At 42.3% G+C, this 22,936-nt stretch overlaps 1 protein-coding gene across 8 annotated transcripts in view; it reads right to left on the bottom strand.

The window, feature by feature from the left end:
- The window catches only part of herc2 (HECT and RLD domain containing E3 ubiquitin protein ligase 2), a 231,142-nt gene that overhangs the window by 5,479 nt on the left and 202,727 nt on the right, over positions 1–22,936 (bottom strand). For all 8 annotated transcript variants that reach the window (XM_072262724.1, XM_072262731.1, XM_072262725.1 and 5 more), the window contains 6 exons: positions 19,730–19,813; positions 15,974–16,115; positions 15,314–15,508; positions 11,665–11,777; positions 10,005–10,195; positions 2,553–2,658 (listed from right to left, as the gene is read on the bottom strand). In XM_072262724.1, coding sequence (XP_072118825.1) covers positions 2,553–2,658; positions 10,005–10,195; positions 11,665–11,777; positions 15,314–15,508; positions 15,974–16,115; positions 19,730–19,813 — 831 coding nt within the window. The remainder of the gene's footprint in view (positions 1–2,552; positions 2,659–10,004; positions 10,196–11,664; positions 11,778–15,313; positions 15,509–15,973; positions 16,116–19,729; positions 19,814–22,936) is intronic.

Genomic DNA, 22,936 nt, shown 5'->3' with positions numbered 1-22,936 from the left:
CTTTAAGAAGGGAGTCAGGCAAAAGAAAGGAAATTATAGGCCAGTTAGCCTAACCTCAGTGGTTGGGAAAGTATTGGAGTGTCTTATTAAGGATGAGGTTTCAAGGAACTTGGAGACCAATGTTAAAATAAGTCAAAGTCAGCTGGTTTTCCTAAAGGAAAACCTTGCCCGACAAATTTGTTACAGAGTTCTTCAAGGAAGTAACAAGCAGGGTGGATTTTCAGTACGCATTTGATAAGGTGCCACACGAGACTGCTTAACAAGATAAAATCCCTATGGCGTTACAGGAAAGGTACTGGCATGGATAGTAGAATGGCCGCAAGATGCAGTGACTGGGAAGAAAAGGGGCCTTCTCTGGTTGGCTGCCAGTGACTAGTGGTGTTCCTCGGGGGTTAGTATTGGGACTGCTGCTTTTCACATTGTTTGTCAATGATTTAGATAATGGAATTGATGGCTTTGTGGCAAAGCTTGCGGATGATATGAAGGTAGGTGGAGGGGAGGTAGTGCTGAGGAAGCAATACAATTGCAGCAGGACTGAGACAAATTGGAAGAATGGGCAAAAAAATAGCAGATAGAATACAGTGTTGGGACATGTAAGAGAATGCATTTTAGTAAAATGAACAATAGTGCGGACTATTATCTAAAAGAGGAGGGGGTTCAAACATCAGGGGTGCAGAGGGACTTAGGAGACCACGTGCAAGATTCCCAGAATGTTAATTTATAGGTTGAGTCTGTGGTAAAGGCTGCAAATGCAATGTCGGCATTTATTTCAAGAGGAATAGAACATAAAAGCAAGGAGATAATGCTGAGCCTTTATAGGACATTAGTCAGGCTACACTTGGGAGTATTGCCAACAGTTTTGGGCACCATATCTCAGAAAGGATGTGTTGTCATTGGAAAGAGTCCAGAGGAGGTTCATGAGGATGATTCCAGGAATGAAGGGATTAACATACAAGGAGCATTTGGCATCTTTCGGCCTGTACTCACTGGAATTTAGAAGAATGCATGGGGATCTCATTGAATCCTACCAAATGTTGAAAGGACTAGATAGGATGGATGTGGAGGGATATTCCCTATGGTGGGGGTATCCACAGCCTCAAAATTGAGGGGCAACCCTTTGAACAGAGGTACGGAGGAATTTTTTTTTTAAATCAGAAAGTAGTGAATCTGTGGAATGTTCTGCCACAGACTGCGGTGGAGGCTAGGTCTGTACATATATTTAAGGCGGAAGTTGATCATTTCCTGATCAGTCAGGGCATCAAAGGATATGGTGAGAAGGCAGGTGTATGGGGTTGAGTGGGATTCGGGATCAGCCATGATGGAACGGCGGAGCACATTCAATGGGCTGAATAGTCTAATTCTGCTCCTATCTCTTATGGTCTAATCAGGTTTATTATCACTGACAATGTCGTGAAATTTATTGTTTCATGGCAGCAGTACAGTTCACCTTATTGTACTAGGGAACGATTTAATGGTCTTATTACCTCAGCATAGAAACTATTCTTGAGCCTGAAGGTACGCGCTTTCAGGCTTTGGTATCTTCTTCTCAAACGAAGAGAGGAGAGAATGCGTAGGGAGGGTGGGGGTCTTTGATTGTGCCGACTGCTTTACTGAGGGAGCAGGATGCACAGAATGCATAGTCAAGTATAGTAAGGAGATTCATTGTTCAAATTTCCTTAGTACTTAATATTCCTACACTGGCACTTCCATGAACTCAGCTTATTTTGTGACCTGACAAATAACCATAAAGAGATTTCCATCAAAAAAGGAAATTTGTGATAAGTGATTGATTATGTAACTATTAGACCCCATATAGTGGCACGAGATCAACTTACATCCGGCCTTTATAATGTTGGTGATCCAACACAGCCAAAGATTGGATATATCAAGTTATAAGTTGCTGATTGTCGACACCGAATCAAAAGGAAATACCCAAGACACCTGCGAGGTTGCTAGCGTGCAATGGGCACATGTATAGAGTAATCCCTGCACTACATCGGGTCAACTTGAGGCAAACCCCAAGCCTTGCTTAACACTGAATAACTGAGGATAAGTTCAAGTTGTTACCAAATGGCTCCCTGGGGAATCAAAGTTGGAAGTCAAAACAGTGCATCACCAAAGTGCCCCAGAGGAGAAAAGGGAAAGCAACACCAAAACAGGATGAAGGAATTAGGAAGGGAGGGGAGGGGAAATGTGATTGCAAAGGAAGGAAAATATGATCGGGGTGAAAGTAAGCACCAGATATTAATAATGTGGTTTACCACTGTATTTATCAATTACTTTTCACCAATTTATCTTTTTTGACAAAGAACCTTTTTTTATGGCTAGTTGTCAGGTCACAAATTAAGCTCAGTTCATGAAAGTACCGGTGCAGGAACAGTTTAAGCACATAACCAGTTTATAAAGCAAAGGGAAGTATTAGACTTTTGTACCAATACAACATTTTACTTCAAAAGTAATCTTGCGAAGCATAATTCAAAGCGATACATGACCTAATCATGTATTTGAGAACATTCAAATCAGAGGTAATTTTTTAAAAAGGAAGTTTGTACCATTGTTTCCAGTTCATAGCCAGTGAAGAGAGAAAGAAGGGGCACGGGGACTACTCTCGCCATACCCTCTCGGACAGCAGCAACCTGCTCATCAAATTCATGAAGCCTGTAATAGATAAAGCACAGCAAATTAGTAGCTGCTTTACTGTAACTTCTTATAAACCAGAACTTTTATGACCTCAAAATAAAGTAACATCAAAGCCCAATGCTGCGGTGATCACCCATGATCATTCTTCTTCTTCAGCAGCCAAGATGACTTGTATTCATAAAAGTTGCTGGTGAATGCAGCAGGCCAGGCAGCATCTCTAGGATCTGTGTCCTGACAAAGGGTCATGCCCGAAACGTCGACTGTACCTCTTCCTAGAGATGCTGCCTGGCCTGCTGTGTTCACCAGCAATTTTTATGTGTGTTGCTTGAAATTCCAGCATCTGCAGATTTCCTCGTGTATACGTGACTCGTATTTATTCCAGTTCAGGTGAAGGGTCTTTTCCCAAAAAACTAGTTCTCCATTTCCCTCCACAGATGCCACTTTACCCACCAAGTTCCACCAGTATTCTTTTTGTTGCTCCAGACTTCCAGCATCTGAAATCTCATATCTCTATATCTACTCCTGTATATTTTTTTAAACTCCAGATATGGCTTATGAGGCCAGTTTGAGAAACGTAGACACTTCCAGAGATGGGGTAGATAGAAGCTAGGTTGTCAGCTTGTGCGATGGCTTGTTCCGCCCACTGCTTGTGCCTGGACTATATGTACATCTGATGCGTGGCCTTGGAGTGGAAGAGCAATATTCGGGATATTGCTGAGAACTCCAAGTGGTCACGGGTCCAAGAATCTCAGAAGTCATAGATGTTATATTTCTTTAATCAATCTTTTGAGTACATCCTTAAATCTATTTTTCTCTGCATGTTTGGTAATGTTAATACTGTTTTTGGGAACTTAGTATGGATTTTGATGTCCTCAGCAAAGCTGCCCGGCTGTAACCAAGGTTACTGTTACAGAGAGAGGACATCATTGATCCTTTCAGTGAATTTCAAGGAATTTGGATAAATAATGTGGATAGTATTTTTCCAGTGCTTGAGAGATGACTACGCTAGATACTCTGGGTAGCAATGCTGCCCAATGTTTTGTGCCAGATCGCAAGTCCTTATGTCCAAACTTTCTTTTACCATTAGACCATAAAACAGAGGAGCAGAATTAGACCATTTGTCCCATTGAGTCTGCTCCACTATAAATCATGGCCAATTTATTTTTCCTCTTAACCCCATTCTTCTGCCCGTAACCTTTGACAGCATTACCAAGCAAGAACTTATCAACATAAGCATTAAATAACAGGCAGGTTAGACAATGGGGTTTTAATGGATGTTGTCCACTTGGATTTTCAAAAGGCTTTTGACAAGGTGCTGCACATGAGGCTGTTAAAGCAAGAGGACAGCCCATGGTATTATAGGAAAGATAAAAGCATAAATAGATGATTGCTGACTGGCAGGAAGCAAAGAGTGGGAATAAAAGGGATCTTTTCTGGTTGGCTGCCAGTGGTGTGCTGCAGGGACCAGTGTTGGAAAAACTTCTTTTCACGGTATATATCAATGTTTGCATGACAGAATCTCTACATGAATCTTACAGACTACATGAAAACAGGTGGAGGAGCAGGTAGTGTTGAGGAAGCAGGGAGCCTGCAGAAGGACTAAAGACAGATTAGGAGAAAGGACAAATAAGTGGCAGATGAAATATAGTGTAGGAAACATATGGTCATGCACTTTGGTGGAAGGAATAAAGGCATCAGCTACTTTTTAAACGGGGAGAAAATTCAGAAATCAGAAATGCAGAGAGATTTGGGAGTTCTTGTGCAGGATTCCCTAAAGGTTAGCTTGCAGGTTGAGGTGGTGGTAAGGAAGGTAAATGCAATGTTAGCATCCACTTCAAGAAGGCTAGAATACAGGATCAAGAATGTAAAGCTGAGTCTTTATAAGTGTAATGCCCTGGTTCACATCTTTACTGTTATGCTGTAGGTATTTCATATAGCAGCTCTGTAAGAGCTGCTGTTCTACTTTCAGCCTGTTTGGGTTATTGTTGAAGATAATGGATGATGTGGAATGTGTGCCATCCAATTAGCGGGAGGTTTTCTTGGTGAGATGCAATACAGTCGGGCTTGGGGCTTTTGCTTGAGAGGAGATGAAGAGAGAAAATGCTGGGGAGAACCGGTCATAGCATACAATCCAGTGGGAGACTCGTTTGTTTAAAAAGGATTGCGAGTGGTGTTTGGAAGGTGATGTGTGCTTTCACGTTGACCAAGAGTCCAGCGTGCGAGTGACAGAGAAGTTCAAGTTGAGCTCCAACTTATGCACATCTGCCTGTTTAATTAGAATGGGCCCTTTTGTTTTCGTTATTCTTTACTAACCCTTCAGTTAAGATTTACACATGCAATTTCTTTAATCATATGCAGTGTATCATCTGTTATTTCGTGGCATTAATTTGTAACAGGGTAGCAAATGACACAGCATCCACACAAACCGAGGTTTGGGGTGGGATCAAGTGCACCTCATTCCCACGAGTTTTGCGGGGCTGGAGGTTGTCTTCCTTAGACTTACGCCCAAGGAAATCAGGGCGTTTTATTGTGGGGGCTTGTCTGGGATCGATTTCATTGGATGCTATGTGATTGCCCTGAGTATTGATCCAGTGGGTTCTGTGTTTAAGTCTGTGTTAAACTATTGTTCGGTAAAGTGATTACAGTACATGTTTTTGGATTTTGCAGGGCTGTGCATTGATAAAATGGCGGGCAAAGATTTTGTCCTAGTTCAGACTAGCGCTGACGTAATGTCAGATACTACTGGGGCCCCGGGAGAGGAGGGTGCCGTGGGCTATCCATACTTCCCGGTAGGATGGGAGGGAATACGAGCATGCCAATTGGAAGCTGAGTTTCCCGTAGCAGGGGGCAGAGACTTTGAAGACAAGTTGCTCTCATTTCTGCAGAGCAAGGGGCCTGTCAAGATTCTCCATCAGAACCACTTTCTACCTCTGGGATAAGAGGTGCGTGTTGACCTGGAGTATGACCTAGGCCCTACACCTAGTAAGAGGACTCTGCAACAACGTAGTGAGACTGAAGGACCAGCAGCAGGAAGGATTAAACTGGCGCCAGCCCCTGAATGGGATACGGACTCAGAGGATGAGGAAATGGGGGTGTTGTATATGCTGCCTTTCGCTAACTCCCCAATAAATGAGGAAGAGATTCTCAACCTTTCTCACGCTGAGGCAGGTGACATGGGGGGGATTAACAGTGCTCAGGCAGGCTTGCAGCTGGACCAGGAAGTGGGGCTGAGCTCTGAAGTAACTGGGGATGAGGCTCAGTTCAGCTAATTGGCAGAGGGATCCAAGCTGCAGGAAGGCATGAGTGATAGATCGCGGGAGGCCTCACCGTGTAGACCAGAAGTATCCCAAGGAGTGTCTGAAACTGAAGACGGAGATGATGGGATAAGGAGGTCTCAAAGAGTCAGGAGACCCCCAGATAGGCTAGCCGATGTAGCACTGGTGAAACAACGAGGGTTGTGACTATCCCCCTAGTAAGATATGTCACTACCATTTACAAATGGATTGGAGGTTCTGACATCACAAAATTCCTTTGAAAACGGTGTTATTAATGATGGGATGAAGGACATGACTATTTGTGGTGGGGGGAGAGAGTAATGCCCTGGTTCATATCTTTACTGTTATTTTGTAGGTATTTCATTCAGCAGCTCTATAAGATCTGCTGTTCTGCTTTCAGCCTGTTTGGGTTATTGTTGAAGATTTCTGGATCATTGGGATCTCTTTTGGGGCAGGCATGGCCTGTACAAAAAGGACGGGTTGCACTTGATTCCGAGGGGGACCAATATCCTGGCAAGGAGGTTTGCTAAGGCTATTGGGGAGAGTTTAAACTAGAATTGCTGGGGGGTGGGAACCGAACTGAAGAGACGGAGGAAGGGGTGGTTGACTCACAAATAAAGAAAGCTTGGAGACAGTGTGAGAGGGAAGATAGGCAGATGATAGAGAAGGGATATGCTCAGACCGATGGTTTGAGATGTGTCTATTTTAACGCAAGAAGCATCATGAACAAAGCGGATGAGCTTACAGCGTGGGTCAGTACTTGGAGCTATGACGTTGTGGCCATTACAGAGACTTGGATGGCTCAGGGGCTGGAATGGCTACTTAGAGTGCCAGGCTTTAGATGTTTCAGAAAGGTCAGGGAGGGAGGCAAAAGAGGTGGGGGTGTGGCACTGCTGATCAGAGATAGTGTCACAGCTGCAGAAAAGGAGGAAATCATGGAGGGATTGGCTACTGAGTCTCTGTGGGTGGAAGTTAAGAACAGGAAGGGGTCAAAAATGCTACTGGGTGTTTATATATACATATATATATAGACCACCCAATAGTAACAGGGACATCGAGGAGCAGATTGGGAGACAGATTCTGGAAAGGTGTAATAATAACAGGGTTGTCGTGTAGGAGATTTTAATTTCCTAAATATTGATTAGCATCTCCCTAGAGCAAAGGGTTTAGATGGCGTGGAGTTTGTTAGATATGTTCAGGAAGGTTTTCTGACACAATATGTAGATAAGCCTACAAGAGGAGAGACTGTGCTTGATCCAGTATTGGGAAATGAACCTGGTCAGGTGTCAGGTCTTTCAGTGGGAGAGCATTTTGGAGATAGTGATTATAATTCTATCCCCTTTACCTTAGCATTGGAGAGGGATAGGAACAGACAAGTTAGGAAAGCGTTTAATTGGAGTAAGAGGAAATATGAAGCTATCAGGCAGGAACTTAGAAAATTCTAGATCTCAATCATTACCTAGCTTTTTGAACCTTTTGTAAGCTTTTCTTTTCTTCTTGATTAGATTTTCAACAGCTTTTGTACACCACAGTTCTTGCACCCTACCACCCATTCCCTATTTCACTGGAACACACCTATGCAGAACACCATGCAAGTATCCCCTGAACATTTACCACATTTCTGCCGTACGTTTCCCTGAGAACATCTGTTCCCAATTTCTGCTTCCAAGGCTAGCAGGAAGGAGCTTAAGAATGAAATTAGGAGAGCCAGAAGGGGCCATGAGAAGGCCTTGGCAAGCAGGATTAAAGAAAACCCCAAGGCATTCTACAAGTATGTGAACAGCAAGAGAATAAGATGTGAGAGGATAGGACCAATCAAGTGTGACAGTGGACAAGTGTGTATGGAACCAGAGGAGGTAGCAGAGGTACTTAATGAATACTTTGCTTCAGTATTCATTATGGAAAAGGATCTTGGTGATTATAGGGATAAGAGGATGTGCTGGAGCTTTTGGAAAGCATCAAGTTGGATAGGACACTGGGACCGGGCGAGATGTACCCCAGGCTACTGTGGGAGGCGAGGGAGGAGATTGCTGAGCCACTGGCAATGATCTTTGAATCATCAATGGGGACGGGAGAGATTCTGGAGGATTGGAGGGTTGCAGATGTTGTTCCTTTATTCAAGAAAGGGAGTAGAGATAGCCCAGGAAATTATACACCAGTGAGTCTTACTTCAGTGGTTGGTAAACTGATGGAGAAAATCCTGAGAGGCAGGATTTATGAACATTTGGAGAGCTATAATATGATTAGGAGTAGTCAGCATGGCTTTGTCAAAGACAGCTCGTGCCTTACGAGCCTGATTGAATTTTTTGAGGACATGACTAAACACGTTGATGAAGGTAGAGCAGTAGATGTAGTGTATATGGATGTCAGCAAAGCACTTGATAAAGTACTTCATGCAAGGTTTATTGAAAAAGTAAGGAGGCATGGGATCCAAGGGACCTTGCTTTGTGAATCCAGGATTGGCTTGCCCACAGAAGGCAAAGAGTGGTTGCAGACGGGTCATATTCTGCATGGAGCTCGGTGACCACTGGTGTGCCTCAGGGCTCTGTTCTGGGACCCTTACTCTGCGCGATTTTTATAAATGGCCTGGATGAGGAAGTGGAGGGATGGATTAGTAAATTTGCTGATGACACAAAGGTTGGGGGTGTTGTGGGCAGTCAGAGGTTACAGCTGGACATCAATAGGATGCAAAACTGGTCTGAGAAGTGGAAGATGGAGTTCAACCCAGATTAAGAGTGAGGTGGTTGTCTCACACACTTCATTGAAATTATCAGAGTGGCTCAGAGCTCTGAGTGAGCACAAACACAAACGCCTGAATGGTGCAGCTTGATGCTGAGGTACGATTCATCTTCATGTTTAAGTGTAGTCACTGGAGGGTGAACAGCATCCTATTCAGCTCCATCATGGGCACTAGCCTTCCCAGCTTCAAGGACATCTTCAAAATACATTGTCTCAAAATGTGGCATCCCTCATTTAGTAACCACCCCTCCCATCCAGGACATACCTTCTTCTCATTACTACCATTAGGAAAGAGGTAGAGGACCATGAAGACACAGATTCAACCTTTTAGGAACAGCTTCTTCCCCTCTGCTATCAGATTTCTTAACTGCCCATGAACCCTACCTCATTATTTTTGCTTTCTTTTTGCACAACCTATCTTTTAACATACATTTATCATCATAACTTATAGTATATCGGACGTATTGCACTGCACTGCTGCAGCAAAATAACCAAATTCCACAACACGTTAGTCATAATAAACCTGATTCTATTTGTTCTGAAGATTAGCTCCATGCCTGCAGGAAGTTTTAATAAACATATCTGAAGGAATGACGCAATCGTTAAAGAATGGTTCTGTTGTTGACTCCACTGGTTAATATTGTGGATTGCATGTTGTCACGGAATAATCATCAGATAGAAATGAATTCCTGTGGGCAACTGAATTTGAAGTGGAAAACCCACAATCCTTTCCCAACTGGAATCAAAGACTTTGGATGGGGTTAAAAGAGACCATGTTTAATTCATTGTTTTTTAATTTAGAGATACAGCACACAGGTCCTTCCAGCCCATTAAGCCCGCATCACCCAATTACAAATTGACCAACTAACCAATTGACCAACTTTGGAATATGGAAGGAAACCACAGCTAACCCCCACAATAGCGGCCGGTGCTCCTCCATGTATTTTTCCTGGAGTCAGTGTACAGTGAAAACTATGCCCACTGTGCATCAGGACGGATGGAATTCACACTGAGCTGTTCCACAAATCCCTTCAGCCGATAGGAGAAAGCAATTGAAGGCAGCACGGAGACCCCTCTGTAGTTAAATGTACCCCCTTTCTTGAAGATAGTCACGATGATAGTACCTCTGAGCTCCTCTGTAATTATCCCACCCCTCCCACACGTGGCTGTTGAACCTATGGATTTGTGACTTCATTCCTGAGTTTCAGGATTTATACTACCGGTTATGTTTGGGTTGGAATATAGCCTTCTCAACTCATATCAGTCAGGTCTCATGACAAAATTACATTATAGAGCAACATTCATAACTACGCAAGTCATTATGAAAGAACATTGAGTGATCCACCTTACCTGTAGTTTACGGCCAGTCTTACATACTCAGCCCTGTTCTCCAGTGTAATATGGGAATGCTTGGAGCTCAGTTGAATATCTTGGCCACTTGCATTTGGCACAGTGAAAGGCAAAGCCATGGCTTCAAATTCCTCAGCTGTAGCTTCATTGTCTCTGATGTACATGAGGCCAGGAATAAAATCTTTATCAACCTACGAGCAAGAACATGGACTAATATATACACAGTTTTTAAAAAGCACCGCAGCATCAACGCACAACAGCTTTCACTTAAATGAAGCTTTTAACCACCAAAGGAATTCCTGGCAAGTAGAGGGACAAAACAGGATTTCTAGGAATCCAGAGCTTAGGACCAAAAGGATAGCCACGTAAGAAAAGATATGCAAAGGAAAGTACTTAAATACACAGATAAGAATTTTAAATCTACGGCATAGGGAACTTATGTGAATTAGTAAGCAACAAATAGAAAATGCTGAAGGAACTCAGCAGGTCAGGTAGTATCTATGGAGAGGAGTAAACAGTTGACATTTTGGACTGAGACCCTTCGTCAGGACTGACAAACACACGGGTTATGGGCAAGCATGATTTAATATCAAATACATCAAAGGAAGCAGCTGTGGGGTGCTTTGAAAAAAATAAAACAGTGAGGAACAGACATTGTCCAAGATGATTTAGGAATATCAAGCTTTCAGTAAATCTAAGTTGTTTTTCTTAGTAGAATACAGGCAAGGTTTATGTGACCTTAACTTAGAGAGGATGAATATACAGGTTAAACAGGAAAGTATAGGAATACAGAAGCCCAAACAAAAGGCATAATGAGGCATAAAAAGGTATAACAAATGAGGCTTCCAACTGGAGATATACTGAGTGGATTAACTCATAAAAAAGCAGGGAATTTTTATTGGAAAAAAATCGGAGGTTGGCTTGGGTACAAATAGATTGACAAAATTAATAGCATTCTTGTCCAATTTAAGGCAGTTGCCAGGGAGGAGAAAGAATCTGTTGGAAGTTTGCAGAAGTACAGGAGCAGCTTAGATTAATCCGGTTTGTAACTAGAGAAAGTTGCAGGTTCTAGGATTGTGTACCAGATGAACAACCTAGAGATAGAGGTGCTGAGAAAAAGCAGGTTTCATTAATATAGCAAGCCCTATCCTATGTATGTCATGGACAATATGTGGATGATTAGAGAGAAGTAAACAAAGGGGGATTGTTGAGGGACTCCAGAGGTAACTGCAGAAATGGGATACACTGTTGTTATTGGAGGTGCCTTACTACAATTATACAGGCAATAATGAAAACAAGTGGGTGCTACTCGCTGAACTGGATAACAGAAGTACAGGTGATGTACACAATGCCAAAATCTGCAGCATGATCGCGAACGAGGATGGAGCACTGGTCATAGTCACAGGCAGTATATTTTACAGCTTTAGTGTACGGATGGAACCTAGATGAACTCAAACCTGACAAGAAGATTTCTACACAGGACTACAAGAAGAATTTTGGGAGCCACTGCTGAAGACAGAAGAACAGTTGTGAAGTACATACTGGCAAGTAGATTATTTCGATTTAAAGGAGGAACTTATAATATTTGGACACAAGTTAAAACAAGTACTAAAAGCAAAATGTACAGTAGTTATAAATAAACACAAAAATCATCATTTACCTCACTCAGATCAGCAATTGTTAGATTCATTCCTGCCAGTTGCTTCCAGACAGGCTCAGCTAAATTAAGACTCAAAGGACTGCCAGTACGTATAGCAATACCCAGAAGCACACCTAACATTACAGTACAAATGGAAAGTTTCAGAACAATATTTTTTACAGCAGCAAAAACAGATAATCTTCAACTGATTCACAAACAGAAGAAAGTAACAATTTTTCACCTGCTCTGTTTAAACCCAATGTGAAGAGTGTAGCATTTTGAATTGTGGTTCAATCTTGCTCTACAAAATTCAACACTTAATCTAGACTAGAGCTAGCAAACCTTTTTGAGAGCATGCTCCCAAATTGGCAATAATCTTTTTAAAAAATCTCACACTTGCCATGGCAATTTTGAGCAGAGATCATCACTGATTAATGAATTAGCAACAGCAATTATGGACTTTCTGAACAAGCTGAAAAGGGGCAAATAATCTTTAAAAATCTCACCAACTAATTTACTTAAATAATATATCTTTTCTAATTTAACAGATGTAATGCGCTGTAAGGTTTTACTGCTAACGTAATGGCCTCTCTGTAATGTTTCACTGCTAATATAATGCTTTCTCTGTAGCAGCAATGTTTGGGTTATGACTGGAGATAACAGGGCTTGGAATGTGGGAGGACTTATCCAGTGAGAGAAATGTTGTTGTTTCTTGTGAGTCTGGAAGAGATTTTTGCAGTCTTTTGCCAGGGAGAGATGAGGAGAGAAGACACAAATAGAGAGACCACCGGATGGAGTAGACTGAGGAGCAAGAGTCCGAGGGGCGGCTGTGCTTACAGGTCGACGGGAACAAATGAACGAACAGTGAGCTCCAACATTACACAATGGACTGCTTCATGAGAATGGGCCCTTTTTTCTTTTTTTTTTGTTTTCTTTACTAACCATACAGTCAAAGTAAGAATTATAAAGCTCAGTCGTTTAATTGCATAGCATGTACTGTTTGTTATTTCGGGGTACTGATTTGTAACAGGGCACACATCGCGCAGCATCCACCCAAACGAGATTTCTTAAGTTTGGCCGGGCCAGGGGCCATCATCCCCTATATTAAGCCACTAGATGAAGCAAGAGTTACAACAGTGGGAGCTATGTTCGGGATTGATTCCGTTGGATGCTGTGTGATTACCCCGAGCAATGAACCAGTGGGGTAGATATTTGTACTCTGGATGAACTGTTAATTCGCCTGTTAAGTACTATTAAATTTGTGACTGTAGCCGCCCCTTCGACCCTCGTTCCTCAGTCCACTCCATCCAGTGGTCTCTCCATTCACGTCTTCTCTCCTCATCTCTCCCTAGCAAAAGACAGTGAAAATCTCTCTTCCAGACTCACAAGAAACAACAGCATTTCTCTCATTGGATAGGTCCCCCCACATTCAAAACCTTGTTATCTCCAGTCATAACCCAAACATTGCTGCTACAGAGAAATCATGACATTAGCAGTGAAAGCTTGCAGCGTGTTACACAGAAAAAATGTGAAAAAATATTCATAAAAGCACTAAACTACATATAGTATTTATCATTATCACTGAATATCCAGTGTTCACTCACAAACATCAGAAGAAAACAATATCAGCAGAGTGAAACCAATGCCAACTAGCCCAACCATTTACTATCCAAGTTCGTGTCAGACATTTCGCGTGAAAACATCTCACTGTTCTTGGTTTGTAAAAAAAAAAATCATCTGGCAGTAAAGACAACCATTACATATATTTTTATGATGTGTGTGATTTAAAGTAGTGAGGGGCGGCGCTGCATGCTGCTTGCCAACAAAGTATTTTGCACGTGCCATCTTGGGCATACGCCCAAAAGGTTCAACAACTCTATTTGGTTAAAGGTTACTCTATAATTAATGAACTTATAATGTTTTGTTGATCATTTCCATGCCTGGTGACCAAAAAAAAGTTAAATCCAGGATTCTTACTCTTTCATAGAACCAGAATCATACAGCACAAAAACAGCCCTCTTTAGCTTATAAAATTCTGGATGCATTTTATATTTTGCATCTCTGCACCCACCACTCTCTCAGGCAATTCATTCCAAAGCCAACCACTCTCCAGGTGGAAAAAAAACTCATCTTTATGGCCTCTAAACCACTCAAGTCTATGCTCTCTGATAACAGACACTTGCGCTGTGGGGTAAAGACTATACCCCTCAATTTTGTACATCTCTATCAGGTGACCCCTTCCCCCACCAATGCTTGACCTTCCCTGATCCAAGGAAAACAAACAGCCTATTCAGTTTTTTTCTCATAACTGAGACTCCCCATCCCAGACACCATTCAGGTGAATCTTTTCTGCACCCTCTCCAGAGCAATTATAATCCTTTCTGCCTTGTGACCACACAATATTCCTAACATCGATGTTTAATTAACATACACCTCAAATTCCCTGCTTTTATATTCTATGCCCAGCTAACATATGCTAGCATCCCATACCTCCTTTATCAATATATCCTGACACCTTCAGGGAGCTTTGCTCATGTACAATTTCCTGTTCCTCAATACTCCCTACAGCTCTATCATTCATTACATAGGTCCTGCCCCATTTGGTCATCCACAGAGCATCACTTACCAAAATTAAACTCCATCTGAAATTACTCTAACTTAACAGCTGATTAATGTGTTTCTGGGGCCAAAGACTAGCCTTGTCAGTATCCACAACCCACCAATTTTTTCTGTCAACTGATAAAACACCGGCCACTCCTTCTCCAGGTCTACCGACTAAATACATTTTGCTCAAATTAATTTAGTTCAGTCAAGGTCTATTGCTTTTTCTGCCAATTTTCATTCATGCAATATTCACTAAATGTAGACTCTCAAGTCAATCCCATTACACCAATAGCTCCCTGTAACCTACTCTCATTATAATGGAATAAAACTCCCTTAGGCACAATTGTACACAATACCAATTATGAGTTCACCTAGCTCATTCACCATTCCCACACCCCTTGCTCTGTACCATCTGACTGCTCACCATTAGCCCATGCTAGCCATGGGCCTATCTACACTTCTCCAGAAATTCTAAGGACATCCCCACACTTTTAAAAATAGCAACAGATGCTAGATGCTATCACGAAGGCACATGCATGGGGATTATATGGAGTACTGTAAAGTCTGCAGCTAGGTCTCAACCACTATTGCTGGATGTCCAGCCTTCTAGGAACACAAATCTGAACCAGATTGGGACCATGACAAGCCCAGTCCAATCTTCTGACAAATCCAGACCCAGATACATATCCAATCTAGACCCAGTTACAGATCCTTCCCTGTATAACAGTAGGATGCTGTAAACACATTGATGGCTTCCACTTCAATGTTTCATGCAGTGAGTTTGACTCATACCATGCTGTCAATGGAAAAACAAAAATCACACCTCTTTAAAACCACCCCACTGCTGCTTCAAAAACAAAATCTGTTTGATTCTCAATTCTCCCCTACTACAAGTTTACCCTGCCACACAGTAAATCTCTAAAGAGAGAATCTAATTTCCTACTCTTGATATTCAATTGCATTTCTTTTAAAATGTGGATTTTTTTGTTTCATCTTTAAATTTTGATTTTATCGGTTCAATTTAAAATTAACTTCCAACATAAAGACATCGGAATATTCTACATACCAAGAAATCTGAACATGTTCATGTGGAGCAGTGACTTGGCTGCTGGATTTAGCAGAAAGCAGTCCCTGTTGGCTCCAGATTCATCTCTTCCATTTGGAGTGACAATCAACAATGGTGTCAAACCATTCTGGAGCTCTTCACACATCTCAGCAATTGACTCGCTATAGCCACCACCACAGTCATCCACAGACTCACCTGGAGCAAGAGACCAGATTTTCCTCTGATAAATCGATCATTATTTCATTTATTTCTGATTTTGTGCATGATCATTTTTGTATGTTTGGTGGGGATACATAATAAAGAACATTATCAAATTCTTCAAAATCTGAACAGGCCTATAATTCCAGAGAGAAGAGCATCCAGGGACAATGTCAGTTCAGGACCCTTGTGCCACCATAGCACCATTTATGTCCTTCTCCCACCAATGACCACAAGAGGCAAAGATCTTGGACCAGGTTAGTGTGTAAAATGCAGAAAATATCAAAGAGAAAGAAAAAACAAAAAATTTCTGGGTCTTCCTCGTAGAGAGAGAACAAATTAGAATAGAAAGAAGGAAAAAAAATTTAAATTAGAGGTAAAAAATCAGCTCTACACAAATTAACAAAGAAAAACACCTTCTAAAGAAAAACATGCAAAATTTAAATTTATAATTAAATATACCGACAAACTTGACTTTCCAGACACGGTGCGGGAGCAACAGGCTATCAGGACTTAGAGAGCTCATCTTTGCACACATCTGGCCAAAAACAGACTTTGTGCCATCAGGACCTGCCAAACCTCCTTTACTTCTGGATCGCTTGACCTAAAAAGAAGGATAAATTTTAGGCTTCAATGTATGAAGCAGTCTAAAGCATGGATATTTATTTCAAAATGCATGCAGAACAATTTAGGAAAACTAATTTCACCATCAACTAAATCGTTCACCAAAATCATTTCAAATAAGGTTCTGCAGTCTCCATATTTGCCTACATGGCTAAAGGATAACAGCCAAATGAGAACACTCTCTACTTTATATTCATCACCACTGCCCTTACTGAACTCCATTTTATCTCACTGAATCAAACTTAAAATTCTTTTGCAGCCTCACTGCATTCAATTTGTAAACAGAAAATATTCTGCAGATGCTGGGGTCAAAGCAACACGCACAAAACGCTGGAGGAACTCAGCAGGTCGGGCAGCATCCGTGGAAACGAACAGTTGTTTGTTTCCACAGATGCTGCCCGACCTGCTGATTCCTCCAGTGTTTTGTGCGTGTTGCACTCAATTTGGACAATTCCCTGCCGCACCCCCCCGCCCAGTAATGTGTAATACACAAAGACCTATTCCATTAAATGAGTCTTTTGTCACACAATTTTACTTTTTAAAAGCCTGCTCCTAAAAAGTTTATCCTCTCTAATTTTAAAATATTGGCAGCAGTCACTCTAACCATATCTTTAGTTTCTATCTGTCAACTCCTAGGATGCAAAACTGGGCTGAGAAGTGGCAGAAGGAGTTCAACCCAGACAAGTGTGAGATGGTTCATTTTGGTAGGTCAAAAATGATGGCAGAATATAGTATTAATGGTAAGACTCTCGGCAGTGTGGAGGATCAGAGGGATCTTGGGGTCCGAGTCCATAGGATACTCAAAGCTGCTGCGGAGGTTGACTCTGTGGTTAAGAAGGCATACGGAGCATTGGCCTTCATCAACCATGGGACTGAGTTTAAGAGCCAGGAGGTAATGTTACACTTATATAAGACCCTGGTCAGACCACACTTGGAGCACTGCGCTCAGTTCTGGTCACCTCACTACAGGAAGGATGTGGAAACTATAAAAAGGGTGCAGAGGAGATTTACAAGGATGTTGCCTGGATTGGGGAGCATGCCTAATGAGAATAGGTTGAGTGAACTTGGGCTTTTCTCCTTGGAGTGTCGGAGGACGAGCGGTGACCTGATAGAGGTGTATAAGATGATGAGAAGCGTTGATCGTGTGTATAGTAACAGGCTTTTTCCCAGGGCTGAAATGGCTAACACAAGAGGGCAGAGTTTTAAGGTGCTTGGAAGTAGGTACAGAGGAGACATCAGGGGTAAGTTATTGTTGTTGTTTTTTTACGCAGAGAGTGGTGAGTGCATGGAATGGGCTGCCAGCAACGGTGGTGGAGGCAGATACAATAGGGTCTTTTAAGAGACTCCTGGATAGGTACATGGAGCTTAGAAAAATAGAGGGCTATGGGTAACCCTAGATAATTTCTGAAGTACATGTTCGGCACAGCATTGTGAGCTGAAGGGCCTGAATTATGCTGAAGGTTTTCTATGTTTCACTCCCCACTCAGTTGCCCAGTTGTCTTCAGACTTCAAGTCATCTAAGGTTCTAACATTACCCACATCAAGAAAAATCTCCTACAACAGGATTCAAGACTGCTCTTACATGTAGGGCTCTATTTAGACAAATGTTGTGTGAAGGTTGGTATTGCAACATGAATAAACTGTGTGAATACAAAGCCATGAGGGAAAACTTGAAGAACATTAACCTGCAATTTTATAGCAAGATCATAGCGTAACATTCTGGAATAACATAATCAAGTCAACGTTTAGTCACAAGATCATGTTGAAGACCCTTCTCTGTTATCAATTTTCTCCTTTGGCAATGGAATTCTATTCTTCATCAGGACTTGTTCCCCCATCGTTGCTTTGCTTGCATTCAGATGAAAATTAACAGTTAATGATATTCGTAAGGTAATTAAAATCTTGGTTAATAAGGTGGAAGATCACAGTAAATTCAGAAGGGGAAATAGTGTAGATTTCTAAAATCATTGCTTATACAGGCGAAGGCACACTGAAGGAGGAACTTCTGGATGCATTTGAGGCAAAGTTGGAAGACCACAGATATGAAAGATTTAGAAGATTAATGTGAGAGAGAAAGAGAAAGACAACAGCAAGGCCTTGCAGAGGTTCAAACTAGGTGATTATTAGGATTGGATACCCACTAAAATGAGCAAGCAAAGCGACGATGGGGAAAGTCGTCCTGATGAAGAATACAATTTCCACTCCCAAAGATGAATTGTCAAAGGAGAAAATTGATCATGGAAAAAGGGGACAACATGATCTTGTGACTAAATGTTTTAAACAGAGGAAACCAAGGATTTTCACGAAGTTCAGTCAATGAATTGTCAAAACAATTGCCAACCATCACTTCTATTTCTTACAGCCCATGAATTTTAAGGAGCAAACATTTTGTTACACTTACCAATAAACAGGTTATATACAATAATATTAATAAGCTATTTTCAGTCTTCACAAAATCATAATGCAAAGAATGATAGAGTGAGAAAGTACACAGGATAATCTGTTGTTGTTGTTGTTCATCCATCGTCGACGCCGATGAGGACCTCGACACCATTATGATGGTGTCAAGACTAGCGCGTGATTTGGATTTAAGTGAGGGAGAGTTGCGCAGCGTCAGCCTCACTCTCTCTTCCCAATTCCCATCTGGATCCAGTGGCAAGACAGAGTCTAGACGGCTGGAGATGGGACTAGGTGCAGTGGATGACCGGGACATCTTCTGTGTCTTGTCCTGCTCTACACGTTCCACGACGCCTTCTTGACCGTCAATCCGCCAGAGTCTGTCTTCACATGCTGGGATAGACAACTCCCTATCTCACCGAGGGTTTGAGACCCGTCGGCTACCCTCACCTGGTTTAGCCAGCTTGTCGAAGCCGTTGCCAGGGGTGTGGCTGCTGTCGCATGCAAACAGCTACGGGAAGCCACAGGTGAGAGCTGAGTGCCAGGTGGGGACCAAAGGTGGACTAACCGCCCTGAAAAGGACGTGACATGTTCCCCCACCAGAGGTGCTACCCCTCCCTGACACCCCATACACAGGATAATCTAACCAATACTGAATCACTGAACACTTCCAGTGGATCTGCAGTGACTAAAGTATATAGAATAAATTATTATATGATAACTATCAGAAATTCTCTGCAAAATGCAAGTCACGGTTTTAATACTACTATCCCCTACTGAATGAGGAAAAATGTCCTCTGACAAGACTTTTTTTTTAAATGCTCTAATAGGCAGCCATCAAGCTTCCATTTATGCTTCAGCCTCCTTTTACCACATCATCTCAGGTCCTTTAACTTATAGATTTACTATCACTTCTGCTACTAACTCTCCACTCTCGCACTTGAATTCCAAATAAACAACTCTCCAGGCTCATCGTTCTCAAATCTAGCTGTTTCCCATAGCCTCCTACCTCTTAAAACTTGCTACTGACTATCTGCCTCTCAGCATAGCATTGTCCAGTTCATTCAGCATTACTCGACATTATGTGCCCTGATACGTTCCACATTTATAAATATCAAACTTCAAAGTACATTTATTATGAAAATATGTATAGTCATTTTAGCACCTTAACTGGTTTTGGCTTGCTGTAAATTGTACCTGGATTCTGTTAAGCTCCACTACAGGCCCATGCTGTCGGTCCCGTACCATCGTTGCCTGAACTACCTTACGGAAAGCAGCTTCCTGCAATAAAATGTGGAATTGGTTAGAAAACCAATTGGTTTGATCAAGGTATGACTGCGCAACCGCGTGGATGTCAGCGAGTTAGACTGGTGGGAAGGATTTAAAAGAAGACAGCTGAAAACAGACTACAGGGAGTGAAGAAGGAAGTTGAGAAGTAGGACCTCAAAAGGTAGTAATCTCAGGATTACTGCCTGTGCCACGCAACAGTGAGTATAGGAATGGAGTGAGGTGGAGAATAAATGCGTGTCTGAGGGATTGGAGCAGGGAGCAGGGGGCAGGGATTCAGATTTCTGGATCACTGGGACCTCCTTTGGGGCAGGAGTGACCTGTACAAAAAGGACGGGTTGCACTTGAATCCAAGGGGGACCAATATCCTGGCAGGGAGGTTTGCTAAGGCCATTGGGGAGAGTTTAAACTAGAATTGCTGGAGGGTGGGAACCGAACTGAAGAGACGGAGGAAGGGGCAGTTGGCTCACAAATAGAGAAAGTTTGTAGGCAGTGTGAGAGGGAGGATAGGCAGGTGATAGAGAAGGGATGTGCTCAGACTGATGGTTTGAGATGTGTCTATTTTAATGCAAGAAGCATCATGAACAAAGCGGACGAACTTAGAGCGTGGATCAGTACTTGGAGCTATGATGTTGTGGCCATAACAGAGACTTGGATGGCTCAAAGGCAGAAATGGTTACTTAAGAGTCCAGGCTTTAGATGTTTGAGAAAGGACAGGGAGGGAGGCAAAAGAGGTGGGGGCATGGCACTGTTGATCAGAGATAGTGTCATGGCTGCAGAAAAGGAGGAAGTCACGGGGGGCTTGTCTACTGAGTCTCTGTGGGTGGAAGTTAGGAACAGGAAGGGGTCAAAAACTCTACTGGGTGTTTTTTTTTTAAATATAAACCACCCAATAGTAACAGGGATATCAAGGAGCAGATAGGGAGACAGATTCTGGAAAGCTGTAATAATAACAGGGTCATCGTGGTGGGAGATTTTAATTTCTCCAATGTTGACTGGTATCTTCCTACAGCAAGAGGTTTAGATGGGGTGGAGTTTATTAGGTGTGTTCAGGAAAGTTTCCTGACACAATATGTAGACAGCCTACAAGAGGAGAGGATGTACTTGATCTGGTATTGGGAAATGAACCTGGTCAGGTGCCAGTTCTCAGTGGGAGAGCATTTTAGAGATAGTGATTATAATTCCATCTTCTTTACCAGGAACAGACAAGTTAGGAAAGCATTTAACTGGAGTAAGGGGAAATATGAAGCTGTCAGGCAGAAACTTGGAAGCATAAATTGGGAACAGATGTTCTCAGGGAAATGTACAGCAGAAATGTAGCAAATGTTCAGGGGATATTTGCGTGACGTTCTGCATAGGTACGTTCCAAAGAGACAGGGAAAGGAACCGTGGTGTACAAAGGTTGTTGAAAATCTAGTCAAGAAGAAAAGAAAAGCTTACGAAAGGTTCAAAAAACTAGTTAATGATGGAGATCTAGAAAATTATAAGGCTAGCAGGAAGGAACTTAAGAATGAAATTAGGAGAGCCAGAAAGGGCCATGAGAAGGCCTTGGTGAGCTGGATTTAAAAAAAATCCCAAGGCATTCTATAAGTATGTGAAGAGCAAAACGATAAAACATGAGAGAATAGGACCAATCAAGTCTGACAGTGGAAAAGTGTGTATGAAACCGGAGGAGACAGCAGAGATACTCAATGAATACTTTGCTTCAGTATTTACTACGGAAAAGGAACTTAGCAATTGTAGGGATGACTTACAGCAGACTGAAAAGCTTGAGCATATAGACATTAAGAAAGAGGATGCGCTGGAGCTTTTGGAAAGCATCAAGTTGGATAAGTCACCAGGACCCGATAAGATATACCCCAGGCTACTGTGGAGGCGAGGGAGCAGATTGCTGATCCTCTGGGAAAGATTGGAGACTGTGTTGTTAAGAAGGCATACAGTGTATTGGCCTTCATCAATCGTGGGACTGAGTTCAAGGGCCGAGAGGTAATGTTACAGCTTTATAGGACCCTGGTCAGACCCCACTTGGAGTACTGTGCTCAGTTCTGGTCGCCTCACTACAGGAAGGATGTGGAAACAATAGAAAGGGCGCAGAGGAGATTTACAAGGATGTTGCCTGGTTTGAGGAGCATGCCCTATGAGAACAGTTTGAGTGAACTTGCCCTTTTCAACTTGGAGTGACGGAGGATGAGAGGTGATCTGATAGAAGTGTGTAAGATAATGAGAGGCATTGATCGTGTGGATAGCCAGAGGATTCTTCCCAGAGCTGAAATGGCTAACATGAGAGGGCACAGTTTTATGGTGCTTGGAAGTAGGTTTAGAGGAGATGTCAGGGATGGTGAGTGTGTGGAATGGGCTGCCAGCAACTGTTGTGGAGGTGGATACGATAGGATCTTTTAAGAGACTCATGGGTAGGTACATGGAGCCTAGAAAAATAAGAGGGCTATGGGTAACCCTAGGTAATTTCTGAAGTAAGTACATGTTCGGCACAGCATCGTGGGCCGAAGGGCCTGTACTGTGCTGTAGGTTTTCTATATGTTTCTAAGTAAAACCACTGGAAAAGTAGTAGCAGAAGCAGAAAATACTCAGCGGGTCAGGAAGTGTCTGTGAAAAGAGAAACGGAGTTAACATTGCAGGTTGAAAAGTGTTTGTCAATAAAGCTAGTGTTAAGTTGCATAGAAGGTGGTGGGAGGGCTGTATAGATCAATGGGGATATCTCAAAAGAGGGAAAACAGAAAAATAAATATAGTGTGTTGGGTAATAGCAGGGCTGTAGGACATGTCTGGTTGTACAATGGAGAGAGGGAAATAAATAATATTACAATTGGATGACCTCCAGCAGAAACAGCTCGTTCTGATACCGACAGAAAGTCAGTTATCTGAAATTAAGAGAATTCCAAACCACTCCCATCCTCTGCAACTTAAAACTAAATTGTTTTCTCTCTACTGATGAGGGATCTTAGAGCTAAAACATTAACTCCCACCTTTCACAGATTCGGCTGAGTATTTTCAGTATAGTTATATTATTTTGTGGGCACGTGGCCAAGTGGTTAAGGTGTTCGTCTAGTGATCTGAAGGTCACCAGTTTGAGGCTTAGCTGAGGCAGCGTGTTGTGTCC

The sequence above is a fragment of the Mobula birostris genome, chromosome 7, assembly GCF_030028105.1.
Source record: "Mobula birostris isolate sMobBir1 chromosome 7, sMobBir1.hap1, whole genome shotgun sequence".
In the NCBI taxonomy this organism is placed as follows: Eukaryota; Metazoa; Chordata; class Chondrichthyes; order Myliobatiformes; family Myliobatidae; genus Mobula; species Mobula birostris.
The sequence above is the reverse complement of the archived record's forward strand: the minus strand, read 5'-3'. Positions and strand labels throughout refer to the sequence as shown.